At 41.1% G+C, this 23,797-nt stretch overlaps 1 protein-coding gene across 1 annotated transcript; it reads left to right on the top strand.

The window, feature by feature from the left end:
* Positions 1 to 8,841: 8,841 nt before the first annotated feature.
* LOC124141883 (sodium- and chloride-dependent glycine transporter 1-like) lies at positions 8,842 to 22,791 on the top strand. The gene is made up of 15 exons (XM_048387969.1): positions 8,842 to 8,981; positions 10,260 to 10,389; positions 11,160 to 11,291; positions 11,661 to 11,882; positions 12,427 to 12,592; positions 13,027 to 13,165; positions 13,585 to 13,719; positions 13,995 to 14,098; positions 14,273 to 14,397; positions 14,809 to 14,921; positions 17,132 to 17,263; positions 18,252 to 18,351; positions 19,355 to 19,497; positions 19,855 to 20,010; positions 21,857 to 22,791. The coding sequence occupies exons 1-15, from the start codon at positions 8,946 to 8,948 to the stop codon at positions 22,127 to 22,129; spliced, it is 2,106 nt and encodes a 701-aa protein (XP_048243926.1). The 5' UTR covers positions 8,842 to 8,945; the 3' UTR covers positions 22,130 to 22,791.
* The last annotated feature ends 1,006 nt before the right edge of the window (positions 22,792 to 23,797 follow it).

The raw sequence follows: 23,797 nt of genomic DNA, 5'->3' as shown, positions 1-23,797 counted from the left end.
TATCATGTTGTGTCATTAATGAAACAAAACATACAGGAAAGCGCTTAATCCAGACGGACAATTATCGTACTGATTTCTGTTATAACAAGAAAATATCTTAAACTAAAAATACCGTGAAGATCCTGGATTAGAATTGTTATTCAGTAATCCATGCTTGTCGTAAGAGGCGACTAGCAGGATCCGGTGGTCAGAATCGCTGACTTGGTTGATGCATGTCATCGTATCCCAGTTGCGAGGCTCGATGTTCATTGTCAGTCATTGAATAGTCTGGTCCATATTAGATTATTTACAAATCGCCGTCATATAGATGGAATATTGCTGAGGGCGGCGTTAAGCAACAAGCAAACAGACTTAATTGCATCCAAACTGATTACGTAATATTCTTCGGGGGATAGTTCTATTCATCCGAAAACACTACAACTGGCAATTGGAAAAAGGACTGAAAGTCACATGCACACAAAGTGCACACGTGTACAGTTAAGTTCAGACCTTTATCGTATCTTTGAAGTAGTAATGACTGAATCTGAAAAGCACGAAGGGAATGTACAAGGGAATATTTAATTCACGTCTCATTATTTCAAAAACGCAGTGCTTATAAAAACCTTCTTGAACTTTCATCGCGTGGACCGATGCTCACGATATCAATCACTGGATTGTCTGGTCCTGACTCGATTATTTACAGACCGCCGTCATATAGCTGGAATATTGCTGAGTGCGGCGTAAAACAACAAACAAACAAACAAACAAATTCAAACTGAAAACGTTCAATTTAAGAAATTGTAGGACACAAAAGATAAAAGTTGTTGTGGCAAACACAACATAACTGTAATCTGATTGGAAAACTAGTTATTTTTAGAAATTAATTCATGGATTAAATTAGGAATTATTAGATAGAACATACGCCACAGTATTCTAATTGCACTGTCAGTGTCAATGTTTGGTGATGCATGTTAGCGGTCAGTGTGAGGGTTTTTGTGCGATGCTGGTGCATGTACAGGGTAGGGAAAGACGAGGTTCCGACGTTACATGTCATACAAGAAATGAATGCTCAATAAAATATAAATAATCCCACTATCTACATGTCACTCATGTATACATGCTACTGCATGTTTCACACTTTGCAACGGGCCAGACGTTGAATCAGATCTTTATACTGACCTGTGACAAGCGCCAATGTATTTACCCACCAAAGCCAGGTCATAACTATTTAGAGGTGTATGTGCGACATATTTATTGCACAATCACGAACAGTCGTATGGAGGTCAAACACGACACTCTCTAGTCACTAACAAATTGGAAAAAAAAAATTTAAAAAGGTGAGGTGAAAAATGATTTAGCATCGCTATCAAGTTGATATAGCGTGTGTTTTTTGTGCGTGTGTTTTGGGTTTGTTATGTGTGCGTGCGTGCGTGCGTGCGTGCGTGCGTGCGTGCGTGCGTGCGTGCGTGCCATTTACACCCCACTCAGACAGAGTATACTGACTCCGTGCCGACCAGGCCTTGTTTCATCCTCTTTATCCCGTGCGTCAGGCCGGGTAACAAGTACCATATTTGAACAACTTTTTGTATGCCGCGGCCGGGGATCGAACCGCCGACCTTCTGGTCCCAGGGCGGACGTATTATCCTACATGACCACGGAGGCGGTTTATATTACCGATAACGAATGAACCGTACCGGTGATATTGATATCCATACATGTGTATAACATCGTGTTATTTGGTACCAGATTAAACATGTCATTGTCGGAATCAACGAAACGCAGTAGCGATCCGTATTCTCATTTCGTCCATTGGTAGAAGGTACAAGGAGTGGGCACACACGCAATACTGAGTTCACAATACCTTGACCTTTGTCGTTTTGCCTGTAATGTCTTTATACTGGACAGGTGTCCACTATGTTCTTGTTTGCACTGTGTCTCTACTCAACACCTGTTCAGATGTACTGTTTTAACTTATCGTATAACCATTATGATTATGTTATTCGTTCAAATAAACAAAACATTAGCATTTGCATTAAAATATAGTTGACCATCTTTTTACAAGGTTTGGAAGTGATTGCAGCATGGTCAATAATTAAAACTAGTATTTACGGACGTTACTATGCTTCATTTGAACGTGACATGTTTTAACTATGCAGGCCGACGCTGAGCTATACACACGATATTAATCCGCCTGTTTGTTTTATTGACAAATGACAATAATAAATATCAGATTTTATTATTCAATCTCACCATTTACTTGTATTCACAGTGAGCCTCTAAGTAGAAATATAACATCATTCGACAGTCGTGCATGGATGGATGTTCTAATAGATACAACCGTTTACACTTTATTAATTTCTATTTTAATTTTTAATTCTTCACTCTCCTTTGAAATGATATTAAAACTAGATTTTGAAATGACATAAATTAAAAAAAGTTTCTTGGCAAATGTCCCAGCATAAAGTCATTTCGAAAAGAACAATTCAATCCTTACGACCAGATTCGCGATAGCAAGCAGGTAGTACAGTAACTAGTAATCCCCTTATGATCCAGACAAACAACTACACAATATACAGTTGCCGGGGTGAGGTAATACCTCCGTGGTGGTAGTGCATGTTATGCCTGATACCTGCATGCTAAAGAGGGACGCGGGTGGCCAACTGCTCGAATACTGCGCAGAGGTTCGTTCCTAGACATGCCGGGACACAGTGCTAGAGGGTGCTAGGCCCAGGCCCAGATCCAACCAGAATACGACCTCCGACCGTCACTTCCTGATCCATCGTCGATGTTTTCAATTTTAGGAAAATGACAACGCTTACTTTTCGCCATCATCCCGAAGCACAAGTGCCCGCCAGTCTTGGGAAGATGACATTACGCTGACATACCGCAGTCAAATGCGCTTCAAAACGGCGTTAAATCTAACTCACTCATTTTGATCATTACTACAGTTGGATTTGAAATAGTTAAGTTAAGATTCATTATGTAAACATTTACATTAACTTGTACTCAGGTGAGTTAAATATAATGCCCTTTAGGTCAATGTAACTGTATACAGACACATGGAAAAACAGAAACAAACTGCTCGTGTATTCACAAGGAAATATTTGTGCATGTGTGCTGAGTTATACCAGGGCTTGCAGTCGGGGGTTTATTGAACAATATGTAGGTCAAACGTGACTTGCTTGCTAACATTGCTGATAAGAAAGTACACCCATGCACCCGACGCAAGAACACCTTGACATTAGCGGATGAGCACACATACACTAAGGACTTGTACAGTTTCCCCAAACTGGTGTGTCTGCAACTATAGCTCTTCAGGATGTTTCTGGTTTGTAGTCGTTTAATTTAATTTTTTAAATAAAAATAAAAATCTTACTAACTTTCCAATGAAAATGACGGCAGTTGGTGTTCATCCTATTATAAAGGGCAATCATATCTCGCTCCCTCGCCAAATTCACACTCTAGATACAGGGTCATACAGGGAAATCACCCACCGTCTTAACAGTTTAGCATAAAAGCATAGTATTTAATTTTCTAAAATATTTTAACCACCAATGAATAGAATGCTATCTATAAAAACAAATTCAAGCTTTGCATACGTGAGAGTGCTATTTACATAAGCTGTTTATATATATGTTCATATGTACGCATTAACTACCTTCATTCCTTCATTTCCTGAAAGGTGACAATCGAGGTGTTGGACATGGCGACATGAATATAACCTTCATTTTAAGTTCAGTTTTATAGTGTCCTCGTCATGGAAGCAAATGACATCATTCATTGTTTGATGGCGTTATTACACTTATAACGCTCCGTTAACTTGATGATATGACGAGACCGAACCAAGCTTACATTGACAGTGGCGTTGTAACTGGTTTACGACTGTTTGAGTGCAAATAGAACGAGACCTAGAGGGCTGCAGAAAATCGGCATTATCTAAGCAGCATGTGTTTTAGAATTGTTGCTGTAACTAGGTATACGAAGCCAGAACATGTCATTAGGAACGGACGATTAAAGTGTATTTACGGTAATCTTCTGTTAATCGACATTTCCATCTCATAACGTCGTACTCAATGTATTTATAATGGTCATCTCACAAACAGCATTAAAAATGTAAAATATACCACGATATCATGTCTCCCAGTCATATTGACATCTGTGTAGTACCGTACCCACAACATGAGTCTCTCAGCTGGTTCGGACATCCGGTCACAAGGAAACTGTAGTTATTAAAATAAATACAATGTGTAAATAGCTACACTAGGAAGTGCGTAGTGTTAGTCCTTTCGTTGCACTTGCTAGCTGCTGGTGGAATCACGACGTTCTCTACACATGACGCGTTCACCACTAGGAGTTCAGCCTGATAACATGTAAAGACAGATTGGCTGTGCAGAGTTGCGCCCCTTGGGCACGCTAGAAACCCATGATCGTGGGTTCGAATCACTGTTGGTCCCGATTATGTATCCAAGTGTGTTAACACCATACCCTTGCTCGGGGGTTTCACCAAAGTGGTAAACGTCGGGGCGGGGGTGGGGGGTGGGGGCTGTCAAAAAAGAGACCCGAGATACATCAGGTTAAAATGTATGTATGTATGTATGTATGTATGTATGTATGTATGTATGTATGTATGTATGTATGTATGTATGCTTGAATTCTGTTTTACAAGCACCTCAGCATTGAATTTCAAGTAAGTTTCGCAAAAAACGCAAATTATAAAGTTGAAGACGCGAAAGCGATGTCCCCTCTCGGCAATCACTGGTTCACATACATTCACCTATATAAGTGCAATGCTGATATTTTATCACATTCATCAAGATCAAACATTTTCAACTGCACGAATTGATAAATGATATTACAAGTGTACCTGAATAGTGCTTATTCCTATTTTTCATTTCGGTGATTTCAATGGAATAGAAACAAACAGCTTCCAATATTATTAAATCAATGAATATCCCAGAAAGTGTAGATCTGGTTTTAAACAAGAGCAAATGTTTACATTTCAATGTTCAGTTTCACATTTCTCCTGATCTGGGACATCTCCCGACTGATAAGTGGTCATCCATTACACCAGCCATGCTCCTTTTATGTAAATCGTCACAGTCCGTTTTGCTTTGTGTATCTGTGTTCCTCTGTGGAGAAACAAGAACCTTCATTTCTATGTGAGTCAAGGAAACGGGGCTGCCCTCGGAGGGTTGTCCTGGGAAATCAGGATCATTAACATGGTCCCTTTGATTATCTGTGCTCGACGTGTCTCCGTGTGCTTCCTTCACCTCGCAGTAGTCGTGTGGAGCAGTATGGGTAGATGAAATGTCACCTTTTCCACATCGAGAGGGTGGTAGCGGAGGAAGTTTTCTTCGAAACCGTTTTCTCCGTTCTTCCTTTCCACCGTCTGTAGGAAGGGATGCTCTTGCTCTACAGTGTCTTGTGTGAAATGAATAGCAATATTATAATGATATTTGGACATTTACCCTTGTAGGGTGTTACAAAATACAAAAGATTTATTATTTTTCCTTGTTATGCATTTACCACTAGTCTTTAATTCCTGTTTATTAAGCTCAATGTAATGAGGGAAGAGTTGTTTATAAAGAAGGGTAATATAGTGTGCAGCGCTAAAGTAACATAGAAAGTATTTATTACATGTACGTGTATGTGAAATGAAACAATGCATTGCTATTTTAATTTATTCTGTATATTAAACCAATAAGGTGTATTGCTATGATTGGCCAAAACGGCAATAGAGTTCATATTATAGTTTTGTTCCCTTCCGATATGCATATTAACATGTCCATTATGTAAATAATTTTAAACTGTTCTCATAGACGTTAACTTAACCAGTTGTGTTAAGTAACGACAGTAGTGCATGAACACCTTACGTGTAAGTGCGCGTGACTTCATAAGACACGTACCGGTATACAAGCAGAGAGATGACAACAATACACATCCCAGCAAACACAACCAAAGATATTATGATAATGACCAGCGTCCTCAAGTTGACGGCACCACCCTGACCAGTGTCTGAAACAGTGAACGATGAGGTCAACACGAAGCAGTATTACCTCATCTCCAAATGTACAGCACTTATGAGTGGGAATTTAGACAGATTCTATAAATATTGGTCATCATGCCATACACTTTTTTGTACCATGGAAGTCACTTTTTCCTGTTTTGTAAAAACAATATGAATGCAACAAATAAAACAATTATTAATGATGAGGTCATTTAGCAAAGCCTGAACTCAAGTGACTGACTCAGTGTACATTGATTCAGGTCCCTATGTTGAAGGTGGGCTCGACATAAACAAATGGACAATGTGCTTTCGAAATCTAATCTTATGTCTGATCCATGTTATATGCCACATAGATGATTGATGAAAGACTCCGGCTCGTGCAATGAAATTGGTTCAGTACTCATTTCCGTAACAGCAACCTCACTGAGTATTTAAGATAGTACGCAGGTAAAAACACAGTTGTGTATGATATAAGGAAGCAAAATGTAAACGACCATATTGGAATACGAAACATTTTATGCTCATTGATATCTGATTGCTTTAATCATGGAAACGCTAAGTACTGTGACATATGCATGCACAAATAATGGAGAAAATAATATACAAATTCTAACCTAATGGTATTCATAGACAATTGTATCAGCTTGTTAAAAGGGTTGGTGTCAGTGGGTCTTTCCTTTGGCATCGTCAGTTGTCTTTGGATGTCTACATATATCTCCATTATATCTCTCGCAATGTTGGCAGTTGCGAGAACATTCCAGTGTACATGGCGTTCCATGACGACCCGCAACACAACCAAGTGTACAGCATATATGCATGTACATCACACTGCAGACACATTCATCAGCAAACATATATGCATGTATATCACACTGCAGACACATTCATCAGCAATCATATATACCTGTACATCACACTGCAGACATATTCATCAGCAATCATATATACCTGTACATCACACTGCAGACACATTCATCAGCAATCATATATACCTGTACATCACACTGCAGACACATTCATCAGCAATCATATATACCTGTATATCACACTGCAGACACATTCATCAGCGATCATATATACATGTATATCACACTGCAGACACATTCATCAGCAATCATATATACCTGTATATCACACTGCAGACACATTCATCAGCAATCATTTATACCTGTACATCACACTGCAGACACATTCATCAGCAGCATATATACATGTACATCACACTGCAGACACATTCATCAGCAATCATATATACATGTATATCACACTGCAGACACATTCATCAGCAATCATACAATGGTGTGGACGGCACAAGGAATGGGGATTTTTTAGGCTTTTAAACAATTCCTCGTATGACCACGACGGGTGTTGATGACGGCCATTGGGATCTGGGTCCAAATACAGTACGTAGAAAAGCTGCAATAAGATCTTCCGCAGTTATCTGCCTTGGACTAGATCAAGTGTTAAATAGGGTTCAAATCCGGACGGTGGATCGGGCCAAGACATGGTGATTGCATGCGACAGTCTTCGATTTCCTTGCGATAACCTACGATAATTTAGGACTAAGATCGGTTCGAAAATCTGGGTCGTATGACACTCATAATCTGACATCCTTCTGCTGATTTGTCTTACGTATTAAAACTCCTTTCTGTTGCACGCATCAATGAATCGGCAAACATATTGTTTGTTTGTTTGTTTATTTGTTGTTTAACGCCGCACTCAACAATATTCCAGCTATATGACGGCGGTCTGTAAATTATCGAGTCTGGTCCAGACAATCCAGTGATTGACATCATGAGCATCGATCCACGCAATTGGGATCGATGACATGCATCAACCAAGTCAGCGCGCGAGCCTGACCACCCGACCCTGTTAGTCGCCTTTTACGTCAAACATGGGTCGCTGAAGGCCTATTCTTAACCCGAGTCTTCACGGGTCGGCAAACATGTTTACTTTGAGGGATATATATTTTAAATAAACAACAACATTAAATTAGCGAGTGGGTTCAGTTTAACGTCGCTACTAGCAACAGAGGTATCATGGTTGTGTGTGTCGATAGGGGTGTAAAGGAGGAACGGATGGGGGTGAGGTGAGGTGAAATGGGGTTTAACGTCGCGTCCAAGATTATTGCACTTATATAGCTACGTGTATGCACGTCTGTGTGTGTGTTTGTGTGTGTGGCTGTTTGTACTAGTCCGGACTGATGCCAATTTATAGTGCTAGCTCACTGAGATACCATGCCGCGGTTTAACATGAATACCAAACTCAGACACAGTATACTGATTCCGAGCCGACCAGTCCTTGTTTTAGCCCCTTAATGCCGAGCGCCAGACAGGGTAACATCAAGTACCATCTTTTGGTATGAGGGGCGGTCGGGTAGCCTAGTGGTTAAAGCGTTCGCTCGTCACGCCGAAGACCCGGGTTCGATTCCCGACATGGGTACAATGTGTGAAGCCCATTTCTGGTGTCCCCCCGCCGTGATATTGCTGGAATATTGCTAAAAGCGGCGTAAAACCATACTCACTCACTCGCTTGGTATGACGCGGCCGGGGATCGAACCCCGGACCTTCCGCTGTCCAGGCGGCCGCCCTACCACTGGACCACGGAGGCGGTCAGGAATGGATGGGTCAATAGTGTAACATCAAATAAGTAAATAATCAATTGTGTTTGTGTTGTACCGTTAAAATGTATTTCATAACAATTTAAAAAAACCAAGACACTGCCATGAAATGAGTCGTATGCTTGCTCTAAGGATCACAATAGAGTACCTACCCATTTTTGGTGGTGTTATTATTTTGTAGCTTTATAGCCCAACAAGGCTACCATACATTGGTTTCACAGAGTTGTATCCGGGCTCTTGGCTCATGCAGCTCGTGATTCTTAGTGATTGCAGGTCACATGACCTGTCCATTGCACAGCGCCACATGTGCTATACTGAACACCGGTGCATCCGTTCGTCATGACGCAAAGTTATCATCACACACTCCTAGAACAGGTAGTTATCTCAGAATATGCATGACCATTGTCTTGACATGTTAAAACAGGCCAAAGATTAATCTCAGCAATAATTGATCCCATCATAACAGCAAAACGGAGTTCCGTACAGACATGCCGACTGAAATGTAGGCGGCACAGGTGGCCATGTCGTCTAAGGCGCCGCAATTAGCTGTGCAGGGTTGCGTCCCCTGGGCACGCCATAAACCTATGATTGTGGGTTCAAGTCCCGGTTTGCCTCGATTTTGTGTCTGTCTGTCAGCACCATACACGTGCTCGTGGGTTCCCCAAAATGGTAAACATCTCAGAACTGCATCACTTCGGGCTTTCCTCCCACATCAAACTCACACGCCGTGATATAACTGGAATCCTGTTCAAAGCGGCGTTTAACCCAACCCACTCACTTATCTACCAACGGCTGGTCGGTAGAGGCGATTAATGTGGATCGAGTTCTCACACATAGTGGCCTGGCATGGTTCGTTGCTCGTGGTTTCAGTCACTGTTTTTCCTGGTCCAAATTCTATTATTTACAAGCCACCATGATATAAGCGGCATATGGCCATGACTATGCCTGTTGTACGTTGCTGAGCTGATCTGCAATCAGCGAGCACAACGGTCCTATCAAATCAATCAATCAATGTTTATTGGATCCATGAAGATCCGGGGTAGAATAGGTCTTTAGCAACCCATGCTTGCTGTAAAAGGCGACTATGCTTGCCGTAAAAGGCGACCATGCTTGTCGTAAGAGGCGATTAACGGGATCGGGTGGTCAGACTCGATGGCTCGGTTGATGCATGTCATCGCATCCCAATTGCGTAGAACGATGCTCATGTCAATCACTGAATTGACTGGTCCAGGCTCGATTATTTATAGCAGGAATAGTGCTGAGTGCGGCGTAAAACAACAAATCTCATACCATTTCTTACATTGGAAAAGGTAAAACCTCGCACGCGGGATGAGGTCTTCCTTGGAAAAAGTAAAACCTCCCAATAGGTTATTACGCGATAGAAAGATATCTACAATTCCATAGGCAAAAGTAGTCGTAGGTTTATAAGGGCGGTGTATCAAAACGCCCATCTTTAACTCATGCGGATTCAGGGGCAGACTAGGTCCCCTGTCCCACATGCACCACAGAGGACCGGGTGGACACAATGGCTACTGACAGCAGTGCGGGAGACTCTCAGCTGTGACAGGACTTGTCTATTCCAGACGCTATATGGTTTGCTGGACGTTGTAATTAATGCAGTGGCGGCATACACCTTCACGTTCTTGTCTCTAGGGAGAGAAGAAGACTGAAGAACGGGGGTCGTGGGGAGGCAGGTTCGAGTTCCTGCTGTCCTGTGTGGGCTACGCTGTTGGTCTAGGAAACGTCTGGAGGTTCCCTTACCTCTGCTACAGGAATGGAGGAGGTCAGTGTTAAACATCTTTGCGTTGATGGTTTGTTCAATGAAACCCAGAAGCGCTATATGTGTTAATATTAAATTAAGATAAGACCCGTTAACTAGGCTAGCCTCTGACAAGCTGGCAGTCCCAGCAAGTTGGATTCAAGTCGTTCAAACAACCCTTTGTTTGTATTTAAATTTCAGATGTACATTATTCGTGTGGGATAAAACATGTCAGAGGGTATTTACCCGGCTCCAAGGGATAAAACCGAGCGGCGTAAGCCCCGAGGTTAAATCTCATAAAAAAAAAACGATGGTAAATGTTTTATCTAAATCATAAACCGAAAAATGAAACTTTAAACATTTATCAACATGTTTGTTTCAAACATGCTTTCCATGAAGCTTAGGAAACGGCCTTAAAATATTTGTTACTGGCGTACAGGTACTTGAACGCATTATGATTTATCAGATCAGCGCCTATGGCTACAGACACAAAGTAGCATGTTCGGTCCGCGGGGATATAAAGAAACCGTTTGTCATTTGATCTTACATTTCATAACATTAAGTTCAAATAGAAAATAAATTTCTAGCAAGATGCATTTATATGTTACAATATAAACGTAAGTTGAATTAATAAAATTCCTGGGATATTATGTATAGTCCTAGGATATTATTACATCCCTGTTTGAGATTTAACCCGATTGGAGAAGAATAGGATGACGTCACTGGAGGTCAATGACTGCCTGTTCATCATGAAACAGCTTATAATATTATTTTGAAGCACGTTTTGTTTACAGCTACGTTCCTCATCCCGTACGTCATCATGTTGGTGGTTGCTGGTCTGCCGTTATTCTTCCTGGAGCTGGCGGTGGGTCAGTTCGCCTCCGAGGGGCCGATCACAGTGTGGAAGGTCAGCCCAGCATTCCATGGTAAGTTGTTTGTTTTGTTGTTTAACGCCACACTCAGCAATATTACTGCTCTACGACGGCGGTCTGTAAATAATCGAGTCTGGCCCAGACAATTCAGTGATTAATACGGGATACGTACGATGACATGCATCAACCAAGTCACCCAATCCCGTTAGTCGCCTCTGATACAATGTCCAACGCGGTCATTGATAGTTGTTGGACATCCCTGTAAGGTTGTATAATCAACACTTAGCAATATATCAACACAGATTGCCATCAGAAATTACATTGACCACATTTGCTGTATTCTACATAACGACTAACAGTGGACATAATCAAACATATCCTTGTCTTGTAAATGTCCCTTTCGGATACACAAACATATTCCAGGTATCGGGTTTGCAATGGTGACCATCAGCGGCATGGTGTCCATCTACTACAACGTCATCATCATGTACGCCATCTACTACATGTTTGTCAGCTTCGTCAGCCTGGATACGACGGTACCGTGGGCGTCGTGTGGCAATCCCTGGAACACCGACTCATGTAGGTCGGAGCCCTACCCAACACTCAATACCATGGATGAAACAGCAAAAATGGAAATACTTTACAGTAAGTACACAACAATATTGTCCTGGAATCTCGAAATCATATCAGATTGCATATGTTTCAAGTTTAATTTTTTAAGTTCTTGATCTCATTAGACCGCCTCTGTGGTCTAGTGGTAGAGCGTCCGCCCGGAGAGCGGAAGGTCCGGGTTTCGAACCCCGGCCGCGTCATATCAAAAGACGTTAAACAATAGTACTTGTTGTTACCCTGTCTGGCGCTCGGCATTAAGGGGCTAAAACAAGGACTGGTCGGCTAGGAGTGAGTATGTTGTGTCTGAGTGGGGTATTCATGTTAAACTGCGGCATGGTATCTCAGTGAGCTAGCACTATAAATCGGCATTAGTCCGGACTAGTACAAGCAGCCACACACACGTGCATGCACGTCGCTGTATAAGTGCAATAATCTCACCTCACCTCACCTTGATCTCATTAATTAAAGAGCATCTGACTTCAGACATGATCGAACATCTTATGATAAGTTTCCACGGTTTAGCCTCTTTGACCAGATGTAGACATTCTGAAAGCTATTCCTGTGCTTGTCCTTTCAGCCCAACTGTATAACGTGACGTGTGTTGGCGATCTCCTTGGGAACTTCTCCAACACGTACAACAGCACGTTCACTGACCCCGCCCAGCTGAACTCATCAATGGTTCTCAGTGACGTCAACAAGGCCTGCAGGATCAGATATGTTGCCCCCAGTGCAGAATACTGGGAGTGAGTGGTTTTGTCAGTGACACCAACACGGGATGCAGCATCAGATATGTTGCCCCCAGTACCGATTACTAGGAATGAGTGGTTTTGAAAAATGATTGGAGGGTCATGATAACAATATTCCCCTTGTGTCCGTAGTTGTCGTCAGCGCCTTTGAGGTCACATTGTCTGCTGATTGAATTTTGTAAATGACCTGCTGTGACCTCGCTTGGTGACGGGTGCTTGTGACGGGTGCTTGTGACGTGTGCCTCCTGTGACATCTTCACTATTTAATTGTGATTCATAAACACATGCTAATGATATAGTCGGAAACGTTCAATGGACTCTGCTTTCAGTAGAAATGTCTTATGAATATGGAAGTGATCGTCAACCGAAAACTCTTAGCTTGATGAATACCGCATAAAATACCATTAATGGTTCTATATCTGTATTTATAGACGCGCTGTCCTGCGTCTTCACGAAGCCGATGGGTTTGAAGACATGGGAAGCATCAGTCTGAAGAACGTCGCCTGTCTACTGATTGCCTGGACCATTATCTTCCTGTGCATCATGAAGGGAGTTAAGTCTTCTGGCAAGGTTTGAGTTTTGCCGATTCTGTAACGTTCTAAGGGAGCGACCATTTGATAATCTGGGGGGAGGGGAGCTAGGATTTCATCCAAAAATTTAAATTGGACCCCTCAAAAAGTCTTGAAAATAAAGATTAATCTTCAGACTATTGAAAATAGGATAAATTGCCGGCCACAGAATTGACATTGTTGCAGGGTGTTTTTCTTTCTTTTAAAACATCAGGCTCATACTTGGAAGTAAAAAAGATATCTGTACCTGTAGCCGATATAATATCTAATCTCGATACAAAATTCCAGATCGCCCTTTCCCCCCCCCCCCCCCTTGCCTTCTGTTGAATTGGATTTTAGTGGCAGACTCTGTGACTTTACATTTGTGGAAATGTTTTGCGTCAAAGTAGTACAATTTGAATCTGACCTTTTATCCCCCAGGTCGTTTACTTCACTGCCACGTTCCCCTACATCATCCTGGTGGTCCTGCTGGTCCGGGGCCTGACTCTAGAGGGATGCGAGAAGGGCATTACATTCTACATGACCCCACAGATCCACAGGTTGACAGAGGCCAAGGTGACGGACAGGAATAACTGGTCAATCCTAATTTGTAGTCGTGATTTTTATTTGAAAAAAAAATTGATCATAATTTGTATTTATGGGTTCTCTGTCATTAAAACACCTGACATGATATATGACCCCTAAAGATCCGGGGTAGAACAGGTCTTCAGCAACCCATGCAACAAACAACTTACCATGGAACGCTGGAGTGGAAACAAAACACACAAAAAAAGAGTACCGTTGCAAATTATGTGGACTTGTATGATATGATGTGAATGTTTGTCGGACAGGTATGGGGAGATGCTGCCACGCAGATCTTCTACTCCCTGGGAGCTGGGTTCGGTGGATTGTTGACCATGTCCAGTTTCAACAAGTTTAGGAACAACTGTGAACGGTGAGGCGACAAGGGGATCAGCAATCATCTTCATCTTAAATCAGAACGTGGCATCACCACATACTGCCTTAAACGTTTTGTACACATTCAGTACTATCCATCACATGAACAATGACATTAACCGAGTTTAATTACAAATATTTTATCTTTTTTTTACAAATATTGTGATTTTAGGGATGCTGTCATCGTCGCCATCATCAACTGTGTCACCAGTGTGTTCGCGGGCTTCGCCATCTTCTCCCTCCTTGGTTTCATGGCGCACACCACCAACCAGGACGTGGAGAGCGTGGTCGACCAAGGTGATATGTTTTCCTTATATAACGGGGGGCACGGGTGGCCTGGGTGGCCCGGGTGGCCCAGTCAATCGTCTAAGGCGCCGCTGTACAGAGTAGCGTCCCTTGGACACGCCAGAATCCTATGCTTGTGGGTTCGAATCCCGGTTCGCCCCGATTATGTTTCTAGGTTTGTCAGCACCATACCCGTGCTCGTGGGTTTCACCGAAGTGGAAAACGTCTAAGGCCTGCTTCCCTCTCACATTAAGCTGACACGCCGCGATATTACTGGAATGCTGTTAAAAGCGGCGTTAAACCAAACTCACTCACTCACTCACTCTTTATATAACGCAGAACTCGCTGCCCATGTGACCACACTAAACTTTTCCACTGATCACGGGTTTCTTCTGTCCCGCCAGCAGTTGTTCTTTGTTTCAGGACCCGGCCTTGCTTTCATTGCTTACCCAGAAGGCCTTGCAAAACTTCCGATGTCGTCGTTGTGGGCTTTCCTGTTCTTCTTTATGTTGCTGACCCTCGGCTTGGACAGTCAGGTGGACATGATTTAGGGTTTTTGCAATATTTAATGAAGGGATGATAGATCAATACTCTGGTTATTTACGTGACGCCGTCGTTTAGCTGGAATATTTGAGTGCGGCGTTAAACAACAAATTAAACTTATCTGAAGTTTAGAAATGTCTTATCAGCAGTAAATTGTGAAATAGAACAGTGACTGCCTCCAATGCACTAGAGTACTGTCGGAAATGCTAGTAAATGCTTTTCTGGTTTCTTTTAATAAATACGAGTCATTGGACTATAAATAGAGCATATATCAAAATAACGCAAATTGACCTAATCTAGCCTGTCCGAACTGACATTGTGATTACCCTTAAAATGTACTTTTACAGGTAAAATGATGATAAACTTAGCAAATGTTCGTGTGTTGTAATGCATGCATGAGACGGCCTGTAACCTGAGTTAATTACCTAACACTTGTCCTGAGGCGATGACCTCACACCGTCCCGTGCATTCTCATAGGTGTAAATGTCACCTGAGTTGGGGGTGGTCTCAAAATATTGCTGTTATTGTACTTAATTGACATGTGCGTTGATGGGGTAGCAATTTAGGGTAATATACTTCATTATATTTCCTTGGAAACATGATGGAATAGTTAAAGTTATGAAACGGTTGAGTATTGGAAGGTTGCTGCTTTGGAATCAAGAAGTATTTGTTGTTCTACAGATGGTTTCTTGAGGTAGCACTTATCTCCGCTGATGACGTATATGAATCTGTACGTTTGAATGTTGTGTTATGTCTTGCAAGAACCCTTTACACTTAGCCAAGAAAGGCACAACAGGGTTGAGCTCACAACATCTGACTGGCGTGCGTAAGACATCGTGACCGCACATATGTCCTGTACTTTGCAGGGTTCCTATTCAGCCTAATGTTCTCCATGGGTTGAACTTTCGTTTCAGATGGTCTGGAGTCGTATGTCATATATTCCTGTATGGTCGCCTTCAGACTACTCATGGTTGGTGCGACAGCATATGATTCCCGGACGTTATATTAATTGGCGTTATCTATGACAATGACACTGACGTTGTTTAAAATGGGCAATAGCTGATGTTCAAACCAGTCTATGAACACATCACCTCCTAAAATGTCCTTATGAAAATCACCAGTTTTCTTTTTCGCTTCGAAAACTAGAACACATCCAATAAGACTCATATCATGGGTTGCGGCGTGCAAAATAATGACACGATTACCTTTACCTGATGGTACCATGGGTGATTTTTGTCCATTAGTGTCCATCTACTACAACGTCATCATCTGCCGATAGCCACATGTAGTCATTGGAATGATTCATCAAGGTAATTTATCTGGACTGGGATAGTTATGAATTGTCCGGAGATAATGTGACCTCATCGACAGGATAGAATATTTTCCCCTGAAAACTGCTAATTCATCGCCACGCGAAGTGTATCGAAATCCCATCTCTTGGAGAGCAATAGTTTGTGCAGTCCGGGAAACATTATTTGTATTCCTCCCAAATTCTACTACAAGTCATGATCAGGGTTACCTTCTGCTCATAAAGCTTGTACACCTTACGCCTAATCACCCTGTATCAAAGCTGTCTAATATCTTTTTACGTCCCGGTTTTGTTTTTGAGACCACCCCTGTACCTGTTTTGTTTTATTTATCATACGGAAGACTTGATGGTTTGAATTGAAAACCCCATAGTTTGGGAAGTTCGGTAATTCACCAAACCTAAATAAATAAGTGTTTCCCCTATATCTCTCTAAAGTGTAAAGAACTTGTATACATTTCCAAGTAAGGTAACATGCATTATGGGAGCATTGTTGACAAAACAAACGCATTGTCCTTTTGTCATTTTAGAAGATGCACATCTAGAATTTTCTCCAAATGATTTTTGTGTGTGGATTAGATGTTTTATGAAGTCTACATTAGTATCATTATAACAGTCACGTGCGCATTTGTCTATAGTCCGTTTCAACTGCCATCATTGGAATAAATGTGAACTTCCTGTTTTCGTTCGAATTTGTCTCCTGTAAACTTATCGATAGGACTCCTTGTGACTGAAATACTTCAAACCGAAGGTAGGTCGATCGGTAGTTACTCGATATTTCAATAACAACAGTCTTTGAATTTTTTTTAACAGGCAAACAGCATTTGTCTAGCATTTCCGACAGTACTTTAGCTTCTATTTGTATGTACATTGTGTTTTCTTGTATACATACCATAGTTCGTCATGATGGAGACGTTGATCAGCGGCATCAGTGACATCTTCCCACGTTTCCTGAGAACACATAAAACTCCCTTCACCGCCTTCTGTTGTCTCATTGGTTTTCTGCTTGGATTGCCTCAAGTCACAAAGGTAAAGGTCACAGCAGCATTTATCAACATCGCCTGGGCTCACCCCAATTTCGCTCTTCCTTGTTTTTTAAGCATGGTCCAGTCGTTAAACCTATGATTGTGGGTTCCTATCCCGGTTTGCCCCGATTATGTTTCTAGGTTTGTCAGCACCATATCCTTGCTCGTGGGTTTCACCAAAGTGATAAACGTCTGAGACCTGCATAAGTGGGTACTTTCCTCCCACATCAAGCTGATAGGCTGTGATATAACTAGAATACTATTCAAAGTGATATTAAAGCCAACTCACTCACTCGGTCATTCTCAATCAAGACCGAAAGAAAAATCGGAAACAATAATTAACAAAAAAATTGTTTCAAACTTACAGAACCCGTAAAAAAAAAGAACGTAAAATATCTCTTGCTGGCATACATGTTTTTGAAAAGGCGATCCTTAAAAACATTGTGCTTTACCAGCGCAACTGTCGCTTTGTGGTTCACTCACTTGGGTGCAGATACAAACGTTGGAAGTTCAATCCACTCCAATATAAAGAAGACATGTCTTGTTTGACTTTACATTTCCTTATGCAGCTTGTTTAAATGCAAAATTTACCTCTAGCGAGTGATATTGGAACAGAAGAACTTTCTATAGAATATCCACCGGGACAGAAACATTTTCTATAAAATATCCACTAGACAGAGGAATTGTCTACAGAATATAGCTGGAATAATACGGAGTGCGGCGTCAAATAACTAACAACAAACTTATCAAAGTAACAATGCACAACGGATTCAAATATATATATATATATTGCTATATACACCACAGGTATGACAATGATGGCAATGTCTTCCACAGCTGCGGATGGGTAGGCACTCACATTTCGTAGTCAGGTAAAATATAGAATTAAAGTAATTCATTCACTTGCGCTAAGCTACTTATAAATAGCAGATAGGTGCTTGGGCAATGGACTTATTGTTTAGAACGTCACGTTAAAACAATGGTGTCTCCAGGGTGGTATCTACATGATGACACTGATGGATTGGTACTGTGGCAGCTACAACCTGATGCTGGTGGCTCTGGCGGAGATAATTTGTCTCATGTATGTCTATCGTAAGTACAGTATTCTTATTTTTTGGTAAAATCAAGTATATAATCATGCTGTGTTGACCTGCTGGTACATAAAGTTGCGCAGTCTCATTTGTTTAAAGCCGGCGCCACACATGCTAGGGGCGTAAATATGTGATGGTTAGAGATCGGATGTCTTTGCACTCAGGGCACACTCGTAACATCTACCCAGATGGCAGCCACGTGCACGATATTGTTACAGGTTACAATATAAATGGACCATGCCACACATGCATAATCATTTGGGTCACTATCGCCTCGTCATCGTAGCACCAGTCTGTGAGGTTAACCAGAAATGGGCATCAGTCTGTGCCAGTAAGGTGACTAATGTGTCTCGATTGTGTAGATGTGTTTGTAACTAGATGAAGGCAACAGAACCCTTTCCATAATCATAGGAAATATCTGCTTAACGCAGTCGATTGTACAATTCCTACTTTATCATAAGCATGTGTTTATGAATCACTATCAAATCGTGATGATACCAGATGTTCTCGAAAAGGTGAGCGTATCCTGTCCCGCCGGTGGCACCATCAAGAACACATGCAAAGTCAAGTCAATTGTTCACATGAAAACGAGAATAAATGGTCAAAATAGGGAATTACATCGGACATCATTTTTATCACAGATGCGTCAAATTTTGAAATATCCTCCACATGTCTACCATGAAACGTTTTGAAAGTTTTACTGAGGCCTTGAATGTTGTAACCCTGATAAAACAACTTCTGAGCCAGAGTCGTATGCCGCTCTTTGAAATCTTGGTAGAAAGAACATACTCGATAGTCTCAAAAGTAATGTAACCACCTGTACATCCAAAGAATATTTCCGCTATGAAGCGTTATGTTGGACAATCTGCTTTTCGTAGAGATTTCTTATGATTATGGAAATGCTTTTATCACTTTTTTATTTACATGAGTCTGCCAACATTTCAACAAATTAGCCCTGGATCTTGGTGATATAAAACCGTAACATTAACACTTTGTTGTTGAAGCTTTGGTCGGTTGGTTCTGGCCACAACAAGAAGGAAGAAAAACTCTGTTCCCGTTCATGGAGGACATCGAGATGATGATTGGCCACAAGCCCAACCCCTACTGGGTCATTAACTGGGTCTTCCTGGCCCCTGTCATCATCATTGTAAGCGTTGAAACTCTTGTGGACTCTTTTGTTTCCTTCATCAGCAATATCTATCCTGCAAAGTCGCCAACAGCTCACCCATTTGAACAATAAATAGTCTTCTACATAGTATTGTAAAGATGGAAAATGAAGCTTTCCATAATGCAAAGAATGCTACTTAAACTGTATTATGAGTCCAATACTTATAGTCCATACAGAATGTATACATGAATAAGTTAGTTTTATATCTGCTGCTAATGTACTAAGTACTCTTAACAAACGCAAGCCTCGAATATCTCATATTTTCTATGTTCCTACTCTTCAAATACCAATTTTACAGCCTTTAGAAAAGTAATTGTTGTCTAAAATGTGTTTTAGTTCATCGTGATCGTGTCAGCCACTCAGTATGCCCCCGCTAACTATGGAGACTACAAGTTTCCACCATGGACGGAGGGGATTGGCTGGTGCATGGTTGTCGCCCCTGTTGCTATGATACTCCTCGTCATGGCTATACAAGTGTGCAGACTTGGTCCGGTGAGCTGGAGCGTCAGCTGGAGATAGGACTTTACAGTTCAATCATCTTACATATTACGAAATAGTACACTGTTAATCATATGGATATGTATTCGACCTTTTTAAATGGCACTTATGTCTTCAGCAAAAATATATAGGACTATTAACTAACACTAAAATGCAAATTATTTGAACACCATATCATAATATAAGGAGAAACATGCATGGCAAAGTTCAGCTTCCCCAGTCTGTCAATTTCATTTCAGAGAATTTAAGGCATGAACAAAACAAGGTAACATTTTAAAATATCGCACAAAAACGGAACCTATAATATTGAGACCCTCTACTACTAACTTCACATGTACCAGAAGTGGTCATGCACTAAATCGATTTGGGCAAAAGTCCAAAGACCAAACCAAGATCATTTTAAAATACCAAACATGTTGAACCCCACTACTAATTGCACATATGCCAAATATTATTAAATTATGAACTGATATGACTGAATACTGACTATATGTAGTTTCGGCTGTCAGTATGGTCAAAGTGCACATGTTATTGCAGGTCAGAACTTAAAATGCCGCAGACAATGAAACCTGATTTTGAGTCCTATAACTAACTTCGCATGTCTTAAATTTCATATTGTTACAAGAGTAAAGAGTATATATATAATAAAGAGTATTCGCACTACATTTAAAAACGATATATTTCCTCCAGTCTAATCAAACATCCCATTAGACACAATAATCAAATAACAGTATCAGTGATTACAATTAAAGTCTTACGTCTTGCTACAAATATTCTCTCATGTCCCAACAAGATCCATCGAATTTCCCACTGCATATAATCCTTTGTGATGCACAAAATTTGTTCTTCACATATTGCCGACATTGCATATGCAATCTAATTTTCAAACCACCGCCGATCTGGTACGTCCATTCACAACTAGCCCCTTCCAAGGTTCTATCGCTGTGCAGAGTTGCGTCCCTTGGACACGCCAGAAAACTATGATTGTGGGTTCGAATCCCGGTTCGACCCGATTATGTTTCTAGTTTTGTCAGCACCATACCCGTGCTCGTGGGTTTCACCGAAGTGGTAAACGTCTGAGATCTGCATCACTTCGGGCTTTCCTCCTACATTAAAGCCGTGATATAACTGGAATATTGCCGAGTGCGTCGGTAAACAAGAAACAAACCTGATTGTAAGGTATTTTAGTAATACTGACTGTGTAATCTATATCTATATAATAAATAAGGTGATGTGACCTGGGTCATTGTGTATTGTATCATATCAACGTGTTTCAAGCAGTAGTCTAACATATATTATTACGTCCAGGACAGACTGAAGACCACCTTGATATAACAAACCCTGACATTCGGTTTAACACTTGAAGAGCACAACCAATGTATTTATCAAACATGAAAGCGACACAATCCTGCCCATGGTAATAAGAATAAGCAAACAGTTGTACTTTTCGACTGAAAAGCCCGGTTCGCCCCGATTATGTTTCTAGGTTTGTCAGCACCATACCCGTTGGTTTCACCGAAGTGGTAAACGTCTGAGACCTGCATCACTTCGTGCTTTCCTCCCACATTAAGCTGACACGCCGTGATATAATTGGAATACTGTTAAAAGCGGCGATAAATCCAACTCTCACTCGACAGAATAGCATGGCATGTGTTTTATGAATCACTATGAAACGGTGATGACATCCGGTGTTCGCGAAAGAGTAGCGTATCCTGCCCCACCGGTGGCAAAGTCAAATCAATTCATTTCCGAGGTAGTTCATCCTGTCCATTATCGATTGATTAACTCATACACTCGGAGAATACATCCAATCTTATTGTAACTATGTTCTGCCATTCAGCTCAAGGCGTTCAGCCCTACAGACAGTTGGGGACCCGCTAACCCCGAGGATCAGACAGGTAAATATGCCAGTCTCAGGAATGAGCCAATAATGGTGTGCAGCATGAGTGACATCAAGCTTGACAGCCCTCCTTACATCGGCGGGATAGACTCTCCTCCCGCCTCCGAAAGGGTATACGGAGACGCCTCACCCTACATCGGCGGGGTAGCCACTCCATTGCGTCACGTACCTTCACTTCGACAGGAACGAGTGTTTCAAGAAACCGTTGCCTGAAGTTAATGAGGACAAGAACCTTTCATGCATGGGCAGTAACCCGTCCATTCACATTCCATGACGGTGAGGAACAGAGCATGTGTCTTCATTACGACAATTAACGTGTATTTTCAGAACAAACTTTGTGATACCATTTATACTTTTACATTTAGACTGCATTATGGTTTTAAATGTCATCCATATTGTCCCGTACGAAGAGTCCACAAGAAACCTCTACCAAGCAGTTAACCATTTGTGTGATTAGTGCCTCTTTGATAGTGCTATGTTTGGTATTGAATTATCCTATATGTTTATTCAGTACATGACCAAAGCTACAGCATACTAAGAACTGCATTTAAACAATTATCTTATTTGAGAGCAAAACATTAGATGCATGTATAGGTGATGCACGTATCAAACTGTAAATGTCACTACACCCGTATCATGCCATCATAACATCTCAAGGGACATGCTTCAAATTTCGACTATAACAAAAACATGCAAATGCTGGATTTGTTCCAAAGGCTTTCAAATAATAAGTTCATCATTGTTTGAGTAAACTGTTGTGTGTACATTGTTTTAACTCTGTATATCCAAACTATATGTGTTGCGTGTTGTGAACAACGTTTTATACTATATGGTGCATACTAATAACCTTTTAGTTATTAAAGTGTTTTAATATATGTTCAGTGTCGTTATGTATAAAGAGTGCGTTGTTTTTGTCCAGTCGCTGAAAATGATAGAACTGAGATTCATCAAACATAGCGCGAACTCGTATTCCTCTTGCAGACCCGTGAAGATCCCATGCGTGTAATTAAGAGGCGACTAACGGGATTGGGTGGCCAGGCTCGTTGACGTGGTTGATGCATGTCATATCCCAATTTCGTTGATTGATACTCATGACTTCAATCAATCACAGGATTGTCTGGTCCAGACTCGATTATTCACAGACCGCCCCCATATGGATGGAATATTGCCGAGTACGGCGTTAAGAGACAAACACACAAATAATATACCTCTTGCACAAATGGGTTTTAGGGCGATATTGTAAATACAAACATGATATAAACATTTTGATAGCGTTCATTGACGGGTCTGTCAATAAGACAAAAAAAAATTTAATTAAAAAAACAAATTCTTATACCTATACCTATACCTATACCTATATACCGAACCAGGCATTTCCAGCAAAGTGCAATGTCCGATTCTGACTATATCATATATGCTTATATATGCTTATATGCTTATGAATCACTACACGATCACGTTGGTTCAAAGCATCAGTGCCCCGCCATATGCGATACCTCAGAAATGCATAATTATGTTACTGAGGTAAGGAATTGAATTTTAATGTGTGGCAAAGTAAGCAGGAGAAAATGTAGCTTGAATATACTGCCCGGAGGTTCTACATGACACAAGTGAAAGGCATGACGCTGCATAATGATATTTACCAGAAATGTGACAAGGCTGGTATGCAAAAAAAAATTGATTACTTTCTCAATACAGTTGCTCCATTTGCATGGGATAGCTGTATTTCTAAAAAAAACCAGTAAATCGTATGACATGGCAGCTGTTTCGCTCTCATTTTACATAATCCTATCAAAACTATGTACGATAAAATGTGGTTCCATTTACAAGTTATTTTTCCTAACGAAACAATCTTGGACAACATTTAATTTAGCACTTTTT

Source organism: Haliotis rufescens, unplaced genomic scaffold, assembly GCF_023055435.1.
Source record: "Haliotis rufescens isolate VD_foot unplaced genomic scaffold, xgHalRufe1.0.p SCAF_7, whole genome shotgun sequence".
Taxonomy (NCBI): Eukaryota; Metazoa; Mollusca; class Gastropoda; order Lepetellida; family Haliotidae; genus Haliotis; species Haliotis rufescens.
This window is presented reverse-complemented; position numbering and strand designations above follow the sequence as displayed.

What these genes read in the sequence shown, in the direction of transcription:
- LOC124141883 (XM_048387969.1), top strand. Translation starts at nt 8,946, where the DNA reads ATGACGCAAAGTTATCATCACACACTCCTAGAACAG. An exon ending in CCCAGTGCAGAATACTGGGA is followed by an intron (nt 12,593 to 13,026) that starts GTGAGTGGTTTT and finishes CTGTATTTATAG; the next exon opens with ACGCGCTGTCCTGCGTCTTC. An exon ending in GAGTTAAGTCTTCTGGCAAG is followed by an intron (nt 13,166 to 13,584) that starts GTTTGAGTTTTG and finishes TTTATCCCCCAG; the next exon opens with GTCGTTTACTTCACTGCCAC.